Genomic DNA, 23,225 nt, shown 5'->3' on the forward strand with positions numbered 1-23,225 from the left:
AAGCCACCCAGTCTATAGTACTTTGTTATGGCAGGCTGAACTAAAGCAGTGGGGATGGCTGCACAATTTGGTGATTGCATGAAACGCTACCTAATGGCTAAAATGTTAAATTTTCTATTAGGTGTATTTTAGTACAACAGCAACAGCAAAGTAAACTTTCATTGACTTCCTGTTTCTTAGGGACCAAGCTCAAACTTCCTAGTATAATTTACAAACTGGCCCCTGCTTACCCCCTAGCCTCATATCTTACTGTCCTTCTTCAACCTTTTTATCTGATCAAATGTTCCAATTGCTCTCCAAAATAAAAAAGTGATTACTTTGCCTTAAAAATGCTGGCAAGGCTCTTTCAGGGTCTTGTCACAGTTTCTGGTAACCTCCATCATATTCTGTGTGTCTCACCAAGCAAGAATTCCATTCAAGTTTACTTTCAGTACTCCAAGTTAGCAATAAATGCTGCATTTGCTTTTCAAATACTGCATCACAATGTTACAGATAGATATGGAATTATGATGCAAAGTATGATTTTTCAAGCTCAAAATGCTTCCACTGAGGAATATGACAATCTCCTCCCTTTTCTGAGATTTGCTAAGTAGAATAGACGGGGGAAAGTGGATTAACATTCACATTGATAGGAATATAAATGGGAGCAAGAAAGAAGGGATCGATGTGTGGGTGGGTGAGAGGAGGGATAAAATGATGAATGGATATGTAGATGATGGATGGATGGATGAATAGATGATGTGTAAGTACATGTATGAACAGATATGTGGGTTATGGACAGATAGAGGGGAGAATAGTATATAGGTGGATGTGGATTTACAGAGAGATGTGAGAAGATTGAGAATAGATGGATGACAAGTTGTATGGGAGGGTGGTTGGAAGAAAATGTGGTTGGTGAATGGGTAGACAAAAGGATAGGTAGTTGGATAAATGGCTGGACAGGAGGCTGGGTGCATGTGAGTGCATACTGGATGGACAGGAGGGTAGATAAATGTGTGAGCCCTGGAGAGATGTAAGATAAAATGGGTAGATAGAGGAATCTGTGGGTGTTTGGGAGGATGAGTGAGAGTGAGTAAGCCAAGGAGGAATGGATGGATGGAGCCAGGTGCCAGCCTGGGACCGGAAAATGATGCACAGGTCAGTAGAGCCAAATACCAGCCCCATGGCTGGCTACCATTGGCTTTCTCCGAGGAGTCCTGGTAAGAATCAAAAGTCCACCTGAAGCGTGTTAATGAACTCCCTTCTCTTTCAAGGGAAGGTCGATGAGCTCTTCCTCCCTCCCCTGGAAGAATCGCAAGCTCCCAACCATGGGCAGGGAAAAACCACATTTCCACTGTCCCAGCCCCTCTCCCAGAATATCCAGCTGCCTGTGAAACCCACAAAGAGTTCCCCAGCCTGAGTCAAAGGAGAAACTTTCGCGGAGGGGAGAGGCCAGAGGCTGAACCCAAAGGGGCGAGGTTTCAGGACTCAGTCATTCCCTCCTGCGTCCAGAGGCTGCGCTCCCAGCCGCCAGGCGAGGAAAGTCGGTGCGTCCTGGGTGCACGGGGACCCCTCGACTCTCCGGGGTGCGCGCCCAGGCACCCCGCTTTATTATCTCGGGAGACAACAGGGCGGGGGCGGAGGGGCCAGGGCTAAGGAGAGCTGGTACGTCTTTAAACTTCTGCCGGCTGCTTAGTCACAGCCCCCTCGCTTGGGTGTGTCCTCCCTCGCTCCCTCCCTCTTAGGTCACTCTCTCAACCCTCGAATAAAAACTGCACCCAACTTCCGAGGCGCCCTCATTGCCAGCCGGACCCCAGCCTCCGACAGGTTCGGGCGCCCTGCTTGCCCCGTGCTCCGCCGGCCCCCGCCCAGCGCCCGGCCCCTCCGGCTCCACTCCGCTCGCTCTGTCGGTCGCTCCGACGCCATGGACACGTTTTGGTGGCGCGCAGCGTGGGGACTCTGCCTCGTGCAGCTGAGCCTGGCACAGATCGGTGAGTGCCCGCCCGGACGGGAAGGAGTGGTTCGGACCCAGCCGGCAGGCAGCCGCGCGGGCTCCGTTGGCCCTAGGGGGGTCGGGGTCAGGTGGGCGGCGAGCGGCTGGGATTTGGCGAAGGACGACCGGGCGAGGATTTGCGCTAAGCTCTTGGAGAGCCTGTCGGTGGGAAGCACCGTTTTGTGGACCGGCAAAGAGAAAGAGCGCAGAAAAGTTTGCTGGGCAGCAGGCTGCTGGCGCGCGGTTTGGGGTGGGGTGGTTGGAGCCGCTGGAGCTCAAGGCAGAGAGGAACTGTGCTCCTGGGTGCGCGCAGCCTGTGTCTGGATTAACAGGCTCCTGTGCCCAAGGGCGCTTGAAGCCAGGCTGCGCAGGGCAGGGACAGGGGCCGGGGTAGGGACAGGGGTGTTGGCGAGGTGGCCACAGAGATGGGCACTGTTGCCATGTGTGAGATTTGGTGGCAGCGAGCTTCCCAGAAAGGGATCCTGAGTTCCTGTGGCTCCCCCATTTCACCTAGGTTCCAAAGCTCTTACAGTTGGCTCAAGTCACTAACAATCTTAACGCTTGTGGGAACTTGAACCTTCTCTGCGTCAAGGTTCTGGGTCGCCACGAGGTGCCAGCCTGGGGCAGGGAGTGTGAGTAGGAGAGGCAGTGACTCGGCCAGCTGCTCCATCCTGGCAACCTCCCGCAGGCTGCCAATCAGTTAGGGGAAATCCAGACGGTCATGTGCCTCCCAATTGGTGCCTGGCAGCCTCGGAGCAGGACAGGGGAGCAGGCTCCTGGGTGGCATCAGGGATCCGGGAGCCGGTATCCCAGCTCCACAGGGTCTGTACCTCTCAAGGGCTGTCGAGGGGGTGGCTGCGTGTGAGGTATTCTGGCGGGGCTGAGCTCCAAGCATTCCTTTCCTTTGTCTTTATATGTACAGATAATTACATGGCTGATTTGCTTATCGCTAGCAAAATTAATTTTTCTTTTAAGAAGTGCCAGCTGGGTCATTAAGACAGCTCAACCTATGGTTAATTCTACTCAGCAAGTGTTTATTAAACCCAGCTCTGGGGGTACCAGGAAAGTAAGAGACACAGTCCTACCGGGATACTTTAGACTGAGGATAAGTGAGGGTCTAGGATTTAGATTCCTGAATCTGAAAAATAGTAATTAATAACAATAATTAACAGTAATCAGAATGACAGCACCAGCCCCCATTTATTATACATTTGGGCTGGACCAGGCACTGTGCTAAATTCTTTACATGTGTTATCTCGTTTCACCCGCAACAATGGCCCTCTGAGAAGTGTCCTGTCGTTAGCCCTGTTTTACAGGAGGGCAGCAAACTGAAGCTCAGAGAGGTTAAGTGACTTGCCTGTGTTCACACAGTCAGAAGACTGCTAGTCCTGTGAACCAAGCTTCTTTGCCTGTTGCTTAGTTAGCACTGGTTAAGCTGTATGTATGACATGGACAAACTCAGAGAGGTTTTACAGAAGGAGATGGTGGACCAGAGGCTTTAGAGGAGGCTTTCAAAGGGAACTGGAGCGCCAAGGAACTCTTGAAAGGCAGCAAGACTTGGGATGGGAGAGAGTAGGGGAAGATTTCCAGGAGAGCTGTGAGCCTGGCCTCAGGGAAGAACTTGAGCCAGGCTGGTGTCTCCCTGGCCTATAGGGAAGTCTATTTATATGTTACCTCCCCAGGGCATCTTCTGCTTTGCTTCTGAGGATTCTGACTCCTGACCCCTTCCATCCTGTAGCCCAGATTCTTCTAAAGGGCCCCATCCCCCGATATTTGGCACTGTCCTGACCCTTTAAGTCCCCGCTTCCCCCCAGATGGGCAGCCTTGCTTGTGCTCTGGGTTTCCGTGGTCCCTTTGGGCAGCGTCATCTGGAGGAAGCGCAAAAAAATGCCAGTAGCAATAACTGCCTGGGCCCAGGCTTTCATGTGCTTGTAAAGCTGTTTGGAAGGAACTGAGACTTGGAAAGGAGATGTGACTTAACAGTGGGCTCGGGCTGGGCAGGCAGAGAGAGGAAGGACAAAGAGGAGGCGGGGAGACTCTCCTGGTGCCCCACCAGCGAAGGCGGTGGGCTCCAGAGGACAGTGTGGACATTTTGGCAAGTGGCAAGGCTTTGGGGAGGAAGAAAGGGTCTGATCTTCATACTGAAAAGCAAGAAGTAGAGACATGGCCAAATACAGTTACGCAGCATTGGACCCAAACTCTCTTAAGTTGGAGAACAGATACCTTGAGCTAGCTTTCACACATGGAAGGAAGAAAGTGGCCCTGGGTAAAGGGCAGTGAAGGGAGCCCTCCGTACCTGTCTGCCTCCTTTCCTCTGTGGGTGAGGGGGTCCTTGCTAAAGAATTGTGCCCCTGGTATTTAGAAAGAGGGGTGCATCTGAGAACTCTGGGGTTTTGGGGGTGGCTGGCACCCTTCTGATCCCTCTGAGCACTAGAGACCCCTCTTTCTGGGAGTTAGGCTTTTGACTGTGTTTTCCCAGGGGAAGCAGCAACAAAGCAAACCTCCATTCCCACTGAGGTTGGTTAGCATCAATTAATTCAGTCGTTCCCCAAATACACAATGGACATCTTCCTTCCTGCAAAGGCATAGTGCCAAGTAGGTGTGTTTGAGTCTTGCTGCCAGTGGAAAAAGTTTCCCTTCTTTTTCCAAATTGGCCCACGCAATTTGGAGAGGCTGCTGGGCAGTGTGAAATTCTTAGTTTATGACAGATCCCTTTCCACTCATTCAAGAAATATTTCTTGACTCACTATTGTAGACTCCGAGATGGGGACTCCAAGGATCATTTAGAAAAACCCTTTTTTTTCCCCCCCGAGGAGGAAACAGATCCCCAGAGAGAGAAAGGTGACTTCCCCTCTCTCAGGCTGAGTGTTAGCACAGGACGCTTTCCAAACCTCAGGTCTCTGAAATACCTTGATCCTCCAGGACTGAGCCCCACCTCCACTACTTAGAGTGGGTGGGGAATGTGTGGTCTACAGAGGTAGCAACGTTTGTTTCACACCTTAAATTACTGTCTTAAACGCTCCATACAATTTTATATTTTCCTCCACAATATATCCAGTTTGGGTTTAATGTAAGAATAAAGATGATAAATTTCTTCTTATCAAGCAAAGGGGCTGCTTTGGGGTAAACGCTCTGTACTGTCCAGTGTCTCCTGGAGTGTTGCTGGATCCCTCTCACTTAGCAGCATCCCGGCTTTAAAAGCCTGACACTTGGTTCCTCTACGAAGTAGGGTCCTAAAAATGTAGGAAATACCATTTACCAAGCACTGACCCTGGTGGCTCAGTGGTAAAGAATCCGCCTGCAAGGCAGGAGATGTAGGAGATGTGGGTTCGATCCCTGGCTCAGAAAGATCCCCTGGAAGAGGAAATGACAACCCACTCCAGTATGCTTGCCTGGAAAACCCCATGGACAGAGGAGCCTGGACGGCTTCACAGTTCATGGGGTCACAAAGAGTCAGACACAACTGAGCTCACACGCACATAGCTTCATAGGAGGCATTCAGCCATGGGCTTTGAACAGGTTATCCTATATAAGCTTCAAAACAGTCCTGTGTATGTTTAGCAATCTTTTCATTCCATTTTCTAGATAAAGAAGTTGAGAGGCTCAGGGAGATGGAATAACTTGCCTGAAGACACACAGCTAGTATGAGTGATGGAGTTGGGGTCCTCTGATGTCTCACATCCTCTGTGTTAGAGTCCAGTGCCTGTGTTCCTTTGATTCATTATTTGCCTCTGAAGGACTCTGGAAATTGTGTGAGGCCAGCAAACGTGAAGCCTGTGATGAGTGGCTTTCCTCTTCCCCAGCAGGCTGAGAGCTCTTAGCTCCCCTGCTTTGCCCTGGCCTGTCTCTTTTCCAGTCCTGGCCACAGCTGTCGAGAGATGCCAACCTAGCTATTTGTTACTAAAATAAGTCAATTCCCTTATCAGAGTCCAGCTGCCCTTCTAGACATGCTCTCATTTGCAGGCTTGGAAAAAAGGGAGAGGCTGTTCCTTGTCTAAGAGACAAGTCAGGGCAAGGCTTTCTGCCTGGAAATGGAAAAAAAAAGGGCCGGGGGTCTTGCAGAGGCTCTGACCCTGCAAGCATTCTAGGTGCAATGACCCAGGAAGCTCCCTTGTTACATGCTCAGTGAAAACCCTCAGCCTTTAGCAGGTTGTGTGTGCCCCAGTGAGGGGGAGTGTCAAGGCCCCCGGTGATGGGCTGAAAAGGTTCTCTAGAAAAGGCAAGGATCTTGAACGGAAAGTCAGTGTGGGGTGCTAGGTGACACGTGGCCACTCAAGTGAGATTTCAGTTTGGCCTTGACTGTCAGACGGTTCCAGGTGGGGAGTCCCTGATGAAGAGGAGGTTGTGGGAGGGACCAAGCCTCCCCCCGGCCACCCATCCTGGCTGGGATGGGGGCTGAGTTACAGGCTTACCCCTGTGTTTCCCCGCACCTATTTAGTTGACTCCACCCAGAGACTGAAAGGGAAGTGGGTCTTGTGAAAGAATGAACTGAAGCAGGTGGCAAATCCCGCCACCAAGTGGAGTTCTCAAAGGGGATCTTTTCTGCTTCAGAGAGAATGTCTGAGGAGTTGCAGAGCCAGTGCTGATGACTCAATTTCCTCTGTGTCTATGCTTCAGTGGGAAACACACCAGTGTTCTCTAGACTCGCCGGGGGAGGCTGATGCCTCCAACCTTAAATTGGAACGCCACTCTTAATCCCTTAGCACGTTGATATTTTTCTTAAAAAGTGTGCTCCCTTGAAGCGGCCCAGCAAGGATTTGGGAAGCCAGCCCAATCTGCCAGAGTAAAGAAGGGGTGTTTTCTTAAGTGTGTGGTTGTGGGATCTGGCTTGGCATGGACACAGCAGTTGGGAACTCTGGATTTTCCAGGAGGGTCAGGATTTCAAACATGCATATATTCTACCAGTTGAAGTCCAGTGTATATTTTGACTTAATACAGATTTTTTTTCTACAAATAAGTTGCATGACTTTGTGTGATTAGAAGTCAGAAACTGGCATGAATTTTTGCATAAGTGAAAATCACATCTCTACAGCTCATGAATCAGCCTAATTAAATTACTATCCAATTAAATTACTGTCTGGTTCAGAAAATTTATACTTTGGAGAGGAACATTTGTGCCCCTCTGCTCTCTCTTTCTTGATCATCCCAATATGTGAAGCCCCAAGAAAAATGACATACTGGGTTTTTGCTGGCTAGGTGTGGACATATACATGGTGGGTGTGCCCATAGGCATGTAAGTATCTGAATGCATGTGTCTACCCATGATGTGGTATTGCTGGTCGGTCATTAAGCTTGTATAAAGTGTCGTCTGTGGGTCCCACACCGTACTGGGTATCACAGGGGAATTAAATGTGAGAGATGCGGGACTCTATCCGAGAACCTTAAGGTTCTCCACGTGGAACACCGTACCAAGGAGTGACAGCCTGGCCAACTAGGACCACAGGATTGACAGCCTTCCCGAGCTGAGGCACAGCCAGGAGGGCTGGGGGTCTCAAGTGATGGGGAAGAGGAGGGGTCCATGTGCACAAGAGAAGATTTGAGCATCTGAAAAAGGGGGAATGAGCTCGGGCCGTGTGTATTTCTGTTTCCCTGCGGTTCATTTGGGCTTCCCTGGTGGCTCAGAGGTTAGAGCATCTGCCTCTAATTCGGGAGACCCGGGTTAGATCCCTGGGTTGGGAAGATCCCCTGGAGAAGGAAATGGTAACCCACTCCAGTATTCTTGTCTGGAGAATCCCGTGGATGGAGGAGCCTGGTAGGCTACAGTCCACGGGGTCGCAAAGAGTCAGACACGACTGAGCAGTTCGTTTACCGACTCTCGAGCAAGTTCATTAACCAGACAAAATATCAGCAAAAGCTCACGCACTTGCTGCCTATTTGGTGCACCAAGCGATTAGGTCTTGGGAGCTCATGGTCAACAGGGCACAGTCCCTGCTCTCAAGTAGCTTGTGGTCGAGTGGAGGGTTTCCTGGATGACAGCTGACGGTGCATCTCTGGTTTATTCACACTTTAGATTCTGATAGTGCACGCCTGCCACCACCACCTCCCTCCCCCCCTCCCCCTGCCTCCTGGCCAGGTGTGACAGCCTATATCGCCTCCAGTCAGTTCAGTTCAGCTCAGTTCAGTCGCTCAGTCGTGTCCGACTCTTTGCGACCCCATGAATCGCAGCACGCCAGGCTTCCCTGTCCATCACAGACTCCTGGAGTTTACTCAAACTCATCCCCATCGAGTCGGTGATGCAATCCAACCACCTCATCCTCTGTCGTCCCCTTCTCCTCCTGCCCTCAATCCCTCCCAGCATCAGGGTCTTTTCTAATGAGTCAGCTCTTCGCATTAGGTGGCCAAAGTATTGGAGTTTGAGCTTCAGCATCAGTCCTTCCAGTGAACACCCAGGACTGATCTCCTTTAGGATGGACTGGTTGGATCTCCTTGCAGTCCAAGGGACTCTCAAGCGTCTTCTCCAATAGCACAGTTCAAAAGCATCAATTTTTTGGCACTCAGCTTTCTTCACAGTCCAACTCTCACATCCATCCATGACCACTGGAAAAACCATAGCCTTGACCAGACGGACCTTTGTTGGCAAAGTAATGTCTCTGCTTTTTAATATGCTATCTAAATTGGTCATAACTTTCCTTCCAAGGAGTAAGCGTCTTTTAATTTCATGGCTGCAGTCACCATCTGCAGTGATTTTCGAGCCCCAAAAAATAAAGTCTGACACTGTTTCCACTGTCTCCCCATCTATTTCCCATGAGGTGATGGGACCAGATGCCATGATCTTAGTTTTCTGAGTGTTAAGCTTTAAGCTAACTTTTTCACTCTCCTCTTTCACTTTCATCAAGAGGCTTTTTAGTTCCTCTTCACTCTCTGCCATAAGGGTGGTGTCATCTGCGTATCTGAGGTGATTGATATTTCTCCCAGCAATCTTGATTCCAGTTTGTGCTTCTTCCAGCCCAGCATTTCTCATGATGTGCTCTGCATATAAGTTAAATAAGCAGGGTGACAATATACAGCCTTGATGTATTCCTTTTCCTATTTGGAACCAGTCTGTTGTTCCCTGTCCAGTTCTAACTGCCTCCAGACATGGCCAAATGGGGGTGGTGATAAAGTCACCCCCAGCTGAGAATCCCTGGCGTCACTCAATGGTGGCCAGCCTCGTCTCTGACAAGGAGATATCTGGTCCTCATAGGCCCCCAGTTAATTAGCCTAAAAAATGCATAGGAAAATTAAGATCAATAAGCATATTTATCTTCTGAGGCCAAGAGGTGCTCATGACTTTCACACGTCTCATTGGCAGAAAACTCCAGACCAGATAGATCTTTTCTTATCTCTCTTCTGCAGTGTTGTGGGGGGGCCCCCTGACATCAGGGATGGAATCACATTCATTTTTGTAGTCTCAGAACCCAGTCCTGGCCCATATTTGTTATCTGTTACTGTTGAACTGAAATGAATATTTAGAATATAGAAATTACTACATCCAGGTATACGAAAACATGCTGCACAGTCTGCCGTGGAGGCAGAGGCCTTTATCTGTATATGATAACGGTGCTGAGAACTGCCTTCAGGACAAGGCTGAGATGAGTGCTTGGCTGGACAGCTGCCCACCACAGGACTCGTTTTTGGTCTGCCCGAGTAGGGAGATCACCCATCTGTTTGTGGCTTTGGTGGCTGCTTGCCGTGACTGGGGACGTCTGTCTAAGGACAGGATGACTCACTTCTTGGCCAAGAAGGGAGTGGGAGCTAGGCTGGTTGATGACACCCAGTCCCACATTGAAACCTCAAAATAAAACACTCCTGGGCAGTGGCCCGCTTGGAACTCTGGCTTATTTTGGAGATGCTAATCTGACATTGGAGCTCTTGGGTGAGAGATCCACACTCTCCCTTCCAACCCCTCCAATGCGCCCCGCCCTCCAATTTCTGGAAGGTGTTAGCAGCTGGCAGAGAAGTGGAAGTACTTCCCAGAAGATCCTTGCCTTCTCTGTGGGTCTCCTGCAGCTACTAAAGGTCTTTAGCAAAGCCTGACATCTGATATGGAGGCCAGCGGTGCTTTGTCTCCATGGAGCTTGCCATGAGTGAAGCTGACCACAAATGGGGCAGGTCCTGCCTACTCAGGGCTCATCCACCCTGTGAAACTTGGGGGCAGGATGAGGGGTGAGTGTCAGGGGGGTCCAGAACCTCACAAACCCAGATCTCCCTGAGTTTGGGGGTGCATTGGCTGCCTGGGTGTGTCCTCTTGAGGCAAGAGTCTCTCCTAAGAGCAAGTGTGGGCAGATATGTCCCAGGTGGGTGGGGAGGGGCTGAGTCACCAAGGAGGTAATTTGCAAAACCCAGGTCCCCAAAGCCTTTCCCGAGTCTTCAGCTTTTGACAGTGAATGTTAATTGCAAAATTCTAGGGAGAGAGAGAATTCACAGAGACCAGTGATTTTGAGACTTTGCCATGGTGTCATGGTGAGTCTCCTTGAGCTGTGTGCCTGAAAGTTCATCCTTCTAACTCTCAACCTTTCTGGAGGGTTAGAGCTCTTATACCTTTTGTGTTTATTTCTTTGCAGTCAGTTGTATATATTGGAGATACTGTCACTACTGTTAGTAATAATAGCAAACACAGAGTCCTGACCACATGCTGACATCATCCTGTTCCCTCTACTAACATGTTTAATCCATGCACTAACCTTAGGAAGGCATGCTCCTATTTCTCTTTTACATATGAGAAAACAGAAGCATAGAGAATTTGAGTAACTTGCCCAAGGCCACAGAGCTGGTAAGTAGTAGAGTCGGGTTTCAAGTCCAGGTGGTCTAGCTACAGGGTTCATGTCCTTACTGACTGCATTGCTCTGCCTTCCTTAGTATATCAAGACGTCAGGGTGCCCAGAAACCCAAACGATGATACCTGCTAGTATGCTTGCTGGTTGTCTTCATACCTGCTAGTACACTGCCGGGCAGGATCATAACATCCACAGAGCTGGATTTGCTCTCCCTTTTTGTGCGTGATGTCAGAGGAGGGGGCTGGAGCTGCAAATATGAAGGAGAAAGAAGTTGTCATGGAAACGTCTTCCCATTCCTACTCTGTGCGGCTCATTCATTCCAATGATAGAAGTTCTGCTCACTTCCATACGGGATGCGGAGTGGGGGGAGTTAAGGAAGGAGTAGGATTCAAGGGGGTGGTGAATTTAGTCATTTATTCAGTATCACTTCAGTACTTGTCCCCTGGATGGTGGATGAAGGTTGCTGACTGGTGGCTCCATCATCCAGGACCTTGGCTCATGACAGGATAAAGTTGGGAAAGGAGCCAATCGAACAGCAGTAAAAGTGTTTGCCCTAAGCTTAAGGGTCCTTAATGCCAGGACCTTCTCTCTACCAGCTAGAACTGGAGACGGAAGGATAGACTCTGAGAGTGAAGAGTGTCAGGCAGCAGGCTATGCTCACCCTGAGCACATGAAATTGGGCCAAAACTAGATATTTATTTCTGCCTGTCTTCCCGGCTCCAGTGCAAACCTGTGGCTTGGCTTCTCTTTGGCCCAGAAGGTGACCTTTGCATGGGAGAGGGCAGGGAGCATTTCTTCTGGGTGCCCTCCCGGAAGGGAGGAAGCAAAGGCCCCTGGAGACGTCCAACTCAGCCTGCAGGTAGGCAGCTGGGCGTTTGTCCTGGGAGCAGCGACTCATCACAGAGCCCCATCTGTTTCAATTTCAGTACATCTTTCTGCACTTGAGTAGGTCTGCAGTGCCTTCTAGAAGAAACCACTCATCAGTAGTGGATCCAGGCAGCATCTTCTACTTGCTCTCTGAGAGAGAACCCATCAAGATATTAGAGTGGGGATGATAAGGCCTCTTCACAGGTGTTCACCATTGTGGAACCTGAGATGCCAGGGAGAAAGGAACAATTCCATGCACCTCAGACCTGGTCTCTTGCCTCTGGCTTGGAAGATCATTTCTAGCCAGGCCCCTGGCTCCAAAAGTGTCAAATGGTATAAATACTGTATGCCAGTTACAAATGTTGCCATTGTTGCATGTGTCCAGTTCATGAATCAGATTCCAACAGAGCTGAGCATCATCTTACAGTCTATAGCAGACCAGCTGATGTCAGCCCCTCAGCCACCAGTGAGTTTCAGGGCCACACTTTCCTACTAGGGGAGGACAAGGGTATAGGTACCCACAAGAAAGCTGGTCACATAGACATAAAGCAGAGTTTGGAGAGACAAGTAATACTGCCATAGAAATCTCCTGCCCAGAACTTCATCTTTGTAGTGGATTCTCTGTGATGGAACTAGTTATCTTCCCAAGGTCAGCCTTAGGGGTCAGATTCATCCCTCTAGACCAGCAGTCCCCAACCTTTTTGTCACCAGGAGCCAGTCTCATGGGCAGCAATTTTTCCATGGATAGGGTGGGGAGATGGTTTTAGTTTCACCCACTGCTCACCTCCTGTGCAGCCCAGTTCCTAACAGGCTGCAGACTGAAACTGGTCCATGGCCCAGGGGTTGGAGACCTTTGCTCTAGACTTCCTCAAGTGACTTTTGCTTTGCCCTTTTGTCTACTAGTTGTTTCTCCCTGATAGTTCGTGAAAACCCCACAAGCGTATTTCTATCTAACAAATTCAAAGGATGCTGCAGAGCTCTCTTATGGTCTCTGTTCTCTTTCACAGGTGAGTCTATAAGCTCCTTAGGGAAAAGCTTATGTTTTATGTACATTATATACAGTTTTGTATCCTTGAGGTTCCTATCTGTCAGTTTCTCAATTATAGTAGATGTTCAATAAATGTTGGACTGAATGAATGAAAGTTCTAGATTTGGCTAGCAAAGCCATCTTTATCATTTACCTTTTGTGATTTTCATGGGTTCTGGCTAATGTTTTTTCATCTTTTTAAATCTTTCTGATCTATAGAAACCTATTGTTTTTTTTCCTCGTGCTTCCTATACTCACATCTCTTTGACATCACTTTACTCTGCATTCTCTCTAATTTGAGTGTGTCTTTCTTTGAGTTTGACATATCAGGCAAGGCAGGAGAAGTTTAGAGCTCACTGGGTTTTGTCCAGTATGGTGACCAAGGATCTTAATTTCCTAGAGGTCTGTCTGCCTCTCAGCCCCAGCACTGCCAAATCTGACCTCATGTACACAGAACCTAAGCCTCAAAATCGTGTTCCAGTGACACTCAGAGAAAAGAGGTGGGCTTTTTGGTCACTATGTTAAAAGGAAAAAAGGGAGGAGTTCTCTCTTTCAATGGTTTAAAGACCTTCTGTACCGAACCAGCTGTTCCATGTGGTGGGATGGGAATGAGAAGGTTGGCTTTGGAGGAGGGCTGTGTGGAAGGAAGAAGGGCAGTGAAACAAGTTGATCCTCCTCCTGGGCCCATTAGAGCAGCATGAGCCCCAGTGGTCGCACACATTGTCTAGAACAACGCTCAGCACCTAGTGTCTGGAGCTCGGGTCTAGCACACAGAAGGCGCCTCAAGTATAGAGATGACTATAATTCTTTAGCGCCTCTCTGTAACTGACTCACACTGTGATGCAGAGCCAGTCATTTTACTCCAGTTTGCCTCCAATTTTCCGTGTGTCAGATGAGACAGCAGGATTTTAGTTGGTTTGTGCAGTCCTTTCCCAGCCTCACATTCTGTAAACCCACCATTCTGCAGGCCCATGAACACCTAAGCCTCATAAAAGTTAATGCAAGGAATAACAAACTATGGTACAGTCCCTCCCCCCTCCGACTGCCCCCCAACACACAAAAGTGATGCCTGGTTTGTATTAAATATCAGAAGTGAATGATTAACCCACACCAGAAACAAGCCTATGGACCGAGTTATACTCTAAATGCCAATTGGCCGGATGGACTCCTGGGCCAAGGTGCTCTGCTCAGAGGACTCCGCCAGATCCTTCTGACCACTTGTGGGTAAGCAGATGAAGTCTAAGCCAGAGAAGTTAGCAACAGGTGTCAGTCCCACAGCTAAAACTGCCCAAAGCCAGTCTTGGGATTAGCCACAGGATCCAGATACAATAGGGCTTCCCTTGTGGCTCAGCTGGTAAAGAACCCACCTGCAATGCAGGAGACCTGGGTTCAATCCCTGGGTTGGGAAGATTCCCTGGAGAAGGGAATGACTACCTACTCTGGCGTTCTGGCCTGGAGAATTCCATGGACTGTATGGTCCATGGGGTCTCAAAGAATCGGACAAGACTGAGCAACTTTCACTTCACTTCCAGATGCAATATTCTTTGAACAAACATTGCTTCAAGAGGCTAGAGAAGTCAACCCCTGAAGAACAGAAAAGATTGTGTCCTTCACTCTCAAAGCTCCATGAACACATTGGATTTCTCAGCTTTCCTTAAGGGATCCCTGTAACATGTTGGTGCAAAATGAACCACAGTATTCAGCCAAAGCAGTGCTTAGAGGATGAGCTGTAGCATCCTAGGGAAAAGAACTAGGATGGCCATGGGAATCTGAAAACAAAACAAAGAAATATGTATATAACTAAGGTGGCATAAGTAGTCTTTTGAGATGGTGAGTTGCTGCTTCCATGGAGAAACTTCCAGACTCCTACTAAGATATTTATTTCTTTTCTGTGGAACCAGAGAAACTTCCTGCTCAGTGAGGGCAGGAAGTGGGAAAGGAAATTAGAAAGACTACATTACTTAGGAGTTTGTCCAGGTGATAAGTTGGGTTTTCCTGGTGTCTCATATGGTAAAGAATCAGCCTGCAATGCAGGAGACCTGGGTTCAATCCCTGGGTCGGGAAGATCCCCTAGAGAAGGAAATGGCAGCCCGCTCCAGTATTCTTGCATGGAGAATTCCATGGAGCCTGGCAGGTTTGTCTGTGGGGTCTCAAAGAGTCAGACATGACTGAGCAACTAAGCCGTCACTTCAAGGTGGTAAGTCAGAGACTAAATGCTCTGTTGGGATTCTGATCTTCTGTCGGTCACTGAAAACCCTTGTCAGATCACAGTGCATCCTGGGTGTGCCCTGTTTCATATCCATCTAGAATCCACTGACCAGAAGTTGAAATACTTCTGAATGGATTCAGTTCTGTCATTAGCATTGCTCTCGGTAATTGCTGGGTATGGTCCAGTCATCTGTATATCCAGTCAATCCCCCAGACACTGCCTTCAAGGAGAAGTGAGAACCACATGTGGCCAGCGGAGGCTCAGCATTTTTCCATCTTAGTTACAGGATGACTGTGGGCAAGGTTTTTCCTTTATTAGTTGCCTCTGTTTCTCTGGGTGTAAAATGGAGATAAACCCACCGACTGAGTAAATGCACTAAAAACGATTATGTGATTGGCTTTGTGGAAAGAAGTTAGGAAGTAGGTCTAGTGTCTGTCCTCAGAGAATTTACTGTTTGGTGAAAGAAGAACTAAACAAGTGAAGAAAGTATATAAAAGAACAGACATTTCTGTGTGTGGCAATTGTGTAGGATGGTTTCATGGAAGCAGTAAAATTTGAGGATGAATTGAGCGTGAGGCTCAGAGGTTAAAGCATCTGCCTGCAATGTGGGAGACCTGGATTCGATCCCTGGGTTGGGAAGATCCCCTGGAGAAGGACATGGCAACCCACTCCAGTATTCTTGCCTGGGAAATCCCATGGACGGAGGAGCCTGGTGGCCTACAGTCCACGGGGTTGCAAAGAGTCGGACACGACTGAGCGATTTCACTTCACTTCAAGATGAACAGAGAAAGGAGAGCAACTTAAGGAAGCATTAAGAATGAACTGAAAGTTTAAAGTTGGGCAAATAAGTATGACTTGATTGGGGTCAGTAAGGGGCTCCGTGCACTTTAATTAAGAGACACCATGTTGAAGAACAGTGAAGGATGAGGTTGGACAGACTTCAAGTGATCAAGTGGCACCATATATGAGATTCCATTCCAGAGACTTAGAAGTTCTCATGACACCCTCTTTAGAGAGTGCTAGACAGAGTTCAGAAAAAGGTCAGTTCCAACATTGGTTGAGATAAAAACTTTGGCAACTTTTGGCAGTTTAAGAGAATCGCAAACAGGCTCTACGGCAGGGCAGCAATAGCAAACAGATTTCAGCTCCTGTATTGTTTCCCATTGATGATTACTCGAGGCTGCCTGAGAGGCTGTGCTAAGAAGCCAGACCTTGGCTCAGCTGCAAAGATTGCATGCATGCGTGCTAAGTTGCTTCAGTCATGTCCGACTCTCTTTGCAACTCTATGGACTGCAGTCCTCCAGGCTTCTCTCTCCATGGAATTTTCCAGGCAAGAATATTGGTGGTGGTGGTTTAGTCGCTAAGTCGTGCCCGACTCTTGCGACCCCATGGACTGTAGCCCGCCAGGCTCCTCCGTCCATGAGATTTCCTCAGCAAGAATCCTGGAGTGAGTTGCCATTTCCTTCTCCAGGGGATCTTCCCGACCCAGGGATCGAACCTGGGTCTCCTGCATTGTAGGCAGACTCTTTACCTTCGCGGCACAGAGATCGAACCCATGTCTCTTATGTCTCCTGCATTGACAGGTGGGTTCTTTACCACTAGTGCCACCTGGGAAGCCCACAGAGAGTGCTGAGGTCAATTAATGATGTCTGTTATGGGCACAGTATGGAGGATTTGACCTCCTGTATCACACAGACATCACCGCAATAGAGCGGCAGGCTTTTCTAGTGTAACTTTCTGATAGTGTGTGTAACGCTGAGAGTTTAGCCCACTTAATCTGGTTAAATAGCCATACCATAGACTCAGTCTCCTTCCAGAATGGCATAAATGCAGCCTCTTTCCCAGAGCAGTTTGGTCCCCTGAGCCCTCTCTTCTGATTCATTCACATTCTGTTTTCCTATCAACTCTAGTGAAGTAAGGTGCTTGGAGCCAGGAATCTCCTCTGTTTGAACAAGGGCCAGACCTCATGGCCAAGGGTAGCTTCTCGCGTCAACTTCTTCATCTGTAAACTGAGAAGACGAAAATGATTCCTCAGCCGTGGGGATGATAGCTAACTCATGTTAGTTAAAGCCTTTGAAGATGAAAGGGTTGTATGTGCATGTTAATTACAGCTTTTATCAGCCCTGGAGCCTCTGCATTCTCAGCTGCTACGGGGGGGCTCTCCCTTGCCTCCTAGATAACAAACAGTAGTAACATTCCACAGGCTGGCCCCACTGGAGCATCCAAGTCAAGAAGGCTGGGTTCTGAACTCAGGCTGGTCAGCCCACTCTGAGCCGCTCCAGTTTCCCCCTGTTCATACCCAAGGGAAAAAAGCAAGCTCACTGCCTGGGCAGGTAAGATAAGGTAGAACCAAAGGATAAACAAAGGCTCCATCAGGAGTCTACTGGAAATAGCCCCTGGGTGAGATTAGGACACTGCTCTAATTCCCAGCGTGTCAAAGCCTAATTGTGTGACCCTGGGCTGCTGGCTTTATCTGTCTAATGTTTCAGTATACTATGTGAAATGGCATGGTGGTAATAATCCCTCTGCCTCTCCACCTCTACCTGCTGGTAGAAAAGTGTTTTGTGCTGGTAGGCAGAAACATGTGATGTTGAAACTACAAGGTTCTATTATTACCTGAAGTCACTTTCACCTTTATCTCTGTCTCCTGTTGCTGGTTGACCCCAGTCATTGAAATTGTAGTCTTCGGAATGCTCACCCGTCTCCTATGTGCTGCCCTCCTCTCCAGGGTAGCGCTTATCTAGGGCCCTTGGTACGTGCTCAAGTTCTTGATCCTGCTGTTTCCGGAGGTGGGCAGACACAGCCAGCCTGCAGGGGATTGCGGTGCCCTGCCAAGTTCTGTCACAATACCCCTATGCAGTGACTCAATCAAAGTGCTGGAGGCAAATGAGGGAGGGTTTTCAGATGCTTTGCCAGGGCTTAGAAGGTGCAAGGCTGAGCTGCATCCTATAGCAGCACTGAATTATGGATCCAAAGAGGGAGAAGAGGAGAAAGGGCCCTGAGTGAGAAGTTTTCAGGATCTGGTGACACAGAGCCAATGATGATGGCGTGGCAGCATGGGGAAAGGTGCTGAAGATTACAGAGTCCACCTCTTTCTTTTGGATGACTATGGGAAGGCCATCTTGAAGACTGCACATGACTTGCCCAAGGTCACACAACTGGTTAGAGTCAAAACTCTGGTTTCTGACGCTCCATCCAGTCCCCTTTCCATTTCATCCCTTGATGATAGGAAAGGGCACTAGACAGGAGGACACATGGCTGACCAGGGCCAGGAGATGTGAAGGGACAAAGAGGAAGAGAAAATAGTCCTGGGTTTTAGGCTTTGTGTGTGTGTGTGTGACACAGTGGGAAATGGTGCAGATGTTTATACTCTGCTGGGGCCGTCACTGTTCTCGGATCTGGTTTCCTGTGTAGTTCCTTGTGCATGCATACTTGGTGTTTGTTTTGATCCTTTATGACTCAATGAACCTTTGGAAACCAAAAGGCCCAGCATCACCTGGCCTAGCTCTTACCTATCCTCTCTGAGCAGTCAGTGGTTTTCAAATGGTGCATTTGTTTACTCAACATGCATTGACTGAATACCAATATATGCCAGGCACTCTGCCAGGCACTAGGAATACAACCTTAAACAAGAGACACACAGTTGCTGCTGTGATGGGACTTACGCTCTAGCTGGGAAGACGCCGTAAACAACTCATTACACCCTTGTTTAATTACACTTGTGGTCAGAGCTCAGAAGGAGAAGTACAGGAGCTTGTGAGAGCATGTAACAGGGAGACTGTGCCTGATTTGGAGCATCAGAGAAGACTTCTCAATGAATAGCATGAGTGTGTTTGCAGGATTTCTGCAGCTCCATGTCGGGGGAGGGGGCGGGGTTGGGGCTACCTGTTGGACTCCTCATTCCCACCAGCTTTCAAGTCCAGGGGACAGTTTGGTAAGTGGGGTCAGAGCTCCTCATCACAACTGTAGCCACAGCAGCTCCTGTTCTGGCTGCCTCACACAGGGTCCTCTGAACAAGAGGGCCAAAAAAGAAGGTTTTATTCCTCAAAATTCTGAAAGCAATAGGTTTGTCCTACCTGCCCTGCAATAGACAGTGCTGGGAAGAGAACCATGAGAACCTCCAAGTTGACTCAGACTTTTAGAAGTATATGTTGGGGAAATGAAGGAACCCAAACTCTGGGAAACAAAAAGTATCATTTTTCCATGGGAGAAAAATTCATAATTTATGTAGGTATCTTGAGCATTAAGCCTTGGGTTAGGGTCAAATTTGGTCCATTTTATTGGAAGTTTCTTGGTCTTGTTTTGAACACTTTGGTGGCAAGAGTTTGAGGCCAGGGTCTGATTGATGTGTCCCTAGGGGGTGGTTTGTAGGATGACTTCCAGCAGCTATGCAGGTGCATTGACTGGGTCCAGGCAGGAGGAGCAGGCAAGAGCCCTAGAATTCAGATGTCCAACTATTTGACTACAAAAGCCTCACTTTTTAAAAATCTCTTTGTTGGAGGTAAATACTTGGAGATGACCAGAGTGGACTCTATCAGGAAGGTGAGATAGATGTGGTAAGGAAAAAACAAAAACAAGCCCCCCCCGCCCCCCGCCACAAAGCATCACTTAGAATGCTTTCAGGTAAAAGCACAGGCTGGGCTTTCCAGATGGCACAGTGGTAAAGAATCCGCTTGACAATGCAGGAGACACAGGTTTGATCCGTAGGTCAGGAAGATCCCCTGGAGTAGGAAATTGCAACCCATTCCAGTATTCTTGCCTGGAAAATTCCATGGACAGCGGAGTCTGGAGGGCTACAGTCCATGGGGTCACAAAGAGTCAGACGTGTGCATACACACACATGCACAATGCTAATAGTATTTATCAATTAGCAGAGTATAGGCACCAGCCATCCAGATGATCAGTTAGAAACAACTGTGTCTTCTAAACAAGAACAAATTCAGATTATTCCCCCTCCCAGTGATGATGATGGCATCCTTTTCCTTTTGTTCAGATGTGCTTTCTTGGGTTGGAGAGATAAGGATGGAGTTATAGCTATCATGGTTGAACAAAAGCTACAGCCCATCTATGCATCAAACCATGATGTGTGAGTCCCATGGAATTGCTATCTGTCATATTTCTTGGTATACCCACATCAGTGCATGTCAGCTGCTATCACTGTAAGTAACAGATTATCAACCCTCATAAATTGTTATCTAGCACAGCAAGAAGTATGGAAACAGGATGATTCCAGAAGCTCAATGATGTTATCAAAGATCCAGTTTTCTTCCAGCTTTCCACTCTGCCCCTCATAGTGTCTTCCTATAGTTTAGCCTCCTTCATGGTCCCAAATTGACTCTCACAGTTCCAGGCATCCTACGGAAAAACAAAACAAAAAGCAGTGTCTACCACCAGAAGAAGGGATACTTATTCATAAATATCTCTTCTAAAAAAGTGGAAGGATGGCTTTTCCAGAAGTCCGTAATTGACTTCCCTTGGAGAAGGAAATGGCAGCCCACTCCAGTACTCTTGCCTAGAAAATCCCATGGATGGAGGAGCCTGGTGGGCTACATTCCATGGAGTTGCAAAGAGTCAGACTTGACTGAGCGACTTCACTTTACTTCTCATTGAAAGAATGGGGTGCTATTCCCCAGGAGACCCACACTAACCGGATCACTGGCAAGGAGAACTCTGACCACAGTGCTCAACTTAGACCAGTCATGATCCACCCAAACGAGTTAGGAGTTGGTGGCCTCGTCTTCCCTGAAGCACTTTTAATTAGAAGAATTTTATTGCATTGGTAGCAATGTCTCTTATAATCAATAAGGCACTAAGGGAGTCGACACAGCTGGTAGAGTTTGATCTACAATTCTATGTAGGCAAAAGAAAAAAGGCAAGTTCTTGTGTTTTCTAAGTCACACCCTCACGCTTCTCTCGAAGACACACCTCACTGACAAAGAGTTCACATGGGGGACACACTGCAGTTGGAGGCTTGGATGGTCTGGGTTTATACTCAATCACGATAGCTATAACTTTATCTTTTTCTCTCTCCAATAAAAGCATATCAGGGAATAACCTTAAATCTGTTATAATTTACAAGAAATAGCCCATCTTTTGCACACTTGAGAACTTTATTATTAGAAACTCATCATTCCAGCTCATCTCAGCGCTGCTGGAGCTGCACTTTGCTGAAGACCATGAGTCTGTAGTGATGCATTTAAAAAGAATTACTGCGACCTTGGAAGAGCATCTCTTCCTGTAAATTATGAGATGATGACCCCCAAGGGAGAAAGCAGGCTTCCCTTTTCAAAAACTACACTCCTGGAGTGTTTTAATGTGTGTGAAGTGTGTTCAGCTCCATTATCTAATCCAGCACTGACATCAACTTCCCACTTAGCATTATTACACTCCTGTAGAGGAGAGACGTTTAATGATTTTCCCAGGATCACAGAATTGATGCAGATTCAGGATTTGAATCCTAAGTTCTCCACTGTCAGAGTTGGTGTTCCTGCAACCACACTGTGTTGACTCCCCATGGATCAGACTTGCTTCAGGGAATCTAAATTAACTACTGAATTTTGTATGGATAATTGCTCTTTCATAAGAAGAAAAACTCCTTCCAAATATTAATAGTTTCTGAGTCCAAAGCTCAAAGGTCTAACATCTTAACATTTTGATTACTCCAAAGATAGACAGGTGGGTTTTCTGGGCCAGTGTCCTGCCTCCATGCAGTGTGCTCATGAATCTAACAGCTTGGAGGGAAACTCAGAATTTTTAAATTTGTTTTCCATTCCTTTTTATCACTTAAGTATCATTAAAGGATTTATGAGGACAGAATCCAGGGGAGAGAAACCCAGGGGATGTTTAATGTGGACCTCAAGAATGTGATGGTTTCTGACTCAGGAAGGGGGCCTTGCTTCTCAAAATCTAATGATGAAAGAGCGAGAGGAAATGGATTCTATCAAACTGAAATGATTTACACTTTATTCTGAGGGTGAATTTCCTGACTGCGAGGCCTGCTGAGCCTGGCCGCTAGTTCCCTGTCTGTCCTTCAGTTCTCAGCTGAAACGACAGTGCCTCGGGGAGGCATCTCTTGGGGACAGCAGAGGCCTTGGGGACGAAAGGCTTCCCTTTAAACCAAGCGTCCAGCACGTTTCACTTCTGTTACAGCATTTGTTGTGCCGTGTTGTTGCCTTGTTGAGTGTTTGTCTTCTTCCCTGGACCATCGTCTGCTTTGGGGCAATGACCTTTCTGACCTTTTTCAGTGCCCTGGTATCAGTGCCTAGCACAGTGCCCATGGGGGCACTGGATGAAACCTTGTTGAATGAATAGACTTGGAATTGGTCTTCTCTTTTCTGAAGGCCTGTATCCACTTTACTATTTGGTTGGATTTGTGAGATTGTGGCTTACCCTGTTGGATTCAGTCTGTGATGACCAAATTCAGTTAAAAAAACAGTTTTATGTATATATGTATCCATGTGTCTATTATGTATCTGTCTGTTCATCCATCCATGTATCTATCATATATATCTATCATCTATATCTATCTGTTGGTCTATGTACCTATCCATCCATGTATGTATCATCTGTCTATTTATTTATTGGAGTAAGAGACAAATTTGCTTAGAAAGCAAATGAGGGTCAGCAAAGAGGCCACATCTTTTCTCCTTCCTTTGTGACTGGGCACCACCCCAATTTCCATTCCTCTTGGCTATCATCACTTAGATATAGTCTCTTCCATGGTTTCCTGCAAAGGCTCCAAACAGAGGCTGAATATGTGCAGTGTTCAGGATGGTTGTGAAAGACAAGGGGGAAACATGTTCTGCTGAGGGGGAGAAGAGATGGAGCAAGGTTTGGGGAGGCAAGCCTTAGATATTCTAGATTCTTCTTACTGGGGACAGAGGGTGGGGCTCCCCATGGCTCTCTTTTGAAACTTGTTTGGGGCAGCTCAGTTTCCTTACAGAAAAACATCATCAGATAATCTCCAGCCTTCCTTAAGAACTGTTTCTCAGGGTAGAGGAAAGGTACCCTATTATCTGTTTGAGCTTCCTGTTATTTGTATTGCCAGGAAGGCTAAAGTCAACAGCTACTTCTGTATTCTGTATTGTTTGCATTGTTAAAATCTTTGGGAAACTCATCCGGTTTCTTCTCCAGATGAGCTTCCCAGACCCTCTGGAAGACATTTAGAAACAGGCATCTCTTCAAATAGGCCATCAAGAAATAGTTTCTCAAAGTCAGGTTCTCTGTCTTCTTCTAAAGGCTACATTAGAGAATGTTTACTCATCATCCTTGTAGTTAGGAGGACTGACTGTCAGTTCAGCCTCTGGGCTAAGCACTGAGTTCAGGGGTTCATGAGTGGGGTCTGAGTCTGGTATCCCAGGCTCTTAGAAAGCACTGTGGGTCCTGGAGTTAAAT

The 23,225-nt window shown here is 47.7% G+C and overlaps 1 protein-coding gene across 8 annotated transcripts in view; it reads left to right on the plus strand.

Annotated features, from left to right (window-relative positions):
* Positions 1-1,404: 1,404 nt before the first annotated feature.
* The window catches only part of CD44 (CD44 molecule (Indian blood group)), an 88,992-nt gene continuing 67,171 nt past the window's right edge, over positions 1,405-23,225 (plus strand). For 2 of the 8 annotated variants that reach the window (XM_043481337.1, XM_043481336.1), the window contains exon 1: positions 1,524-1,970. In XM_043481337.1, the coding sequence (XP_043337272.1) occupies positions 1,904-1,970 (67 nt within the window). In that variant the 5' untranslated portion in view covers positions 1,524-1,903. Of the gene's footprint in view, positions 1,971-23,225 lie in introns of all 8 variants that reach the window. The other 6 variants (XM_043481333.1, XM_043481334.1, XM_043481338.1 and 3 more) reach the window with 6 other exon arrangements.

The sequence above is a fragment of the Cervus canadensis genome, chromosome 11, assembly GCF_019320065.1.
Source record: "Cervus canadensis isolate Bull #8, Minnesota chromosome 11, ASM1932006v1, whole genome shotgun sequence".
Lineage (NCBI taxonomy): Eukaryota > Metazoa > Chordata > Mammalia > Artiodactyla > Cervidae > Cervus > Cervus canadensis.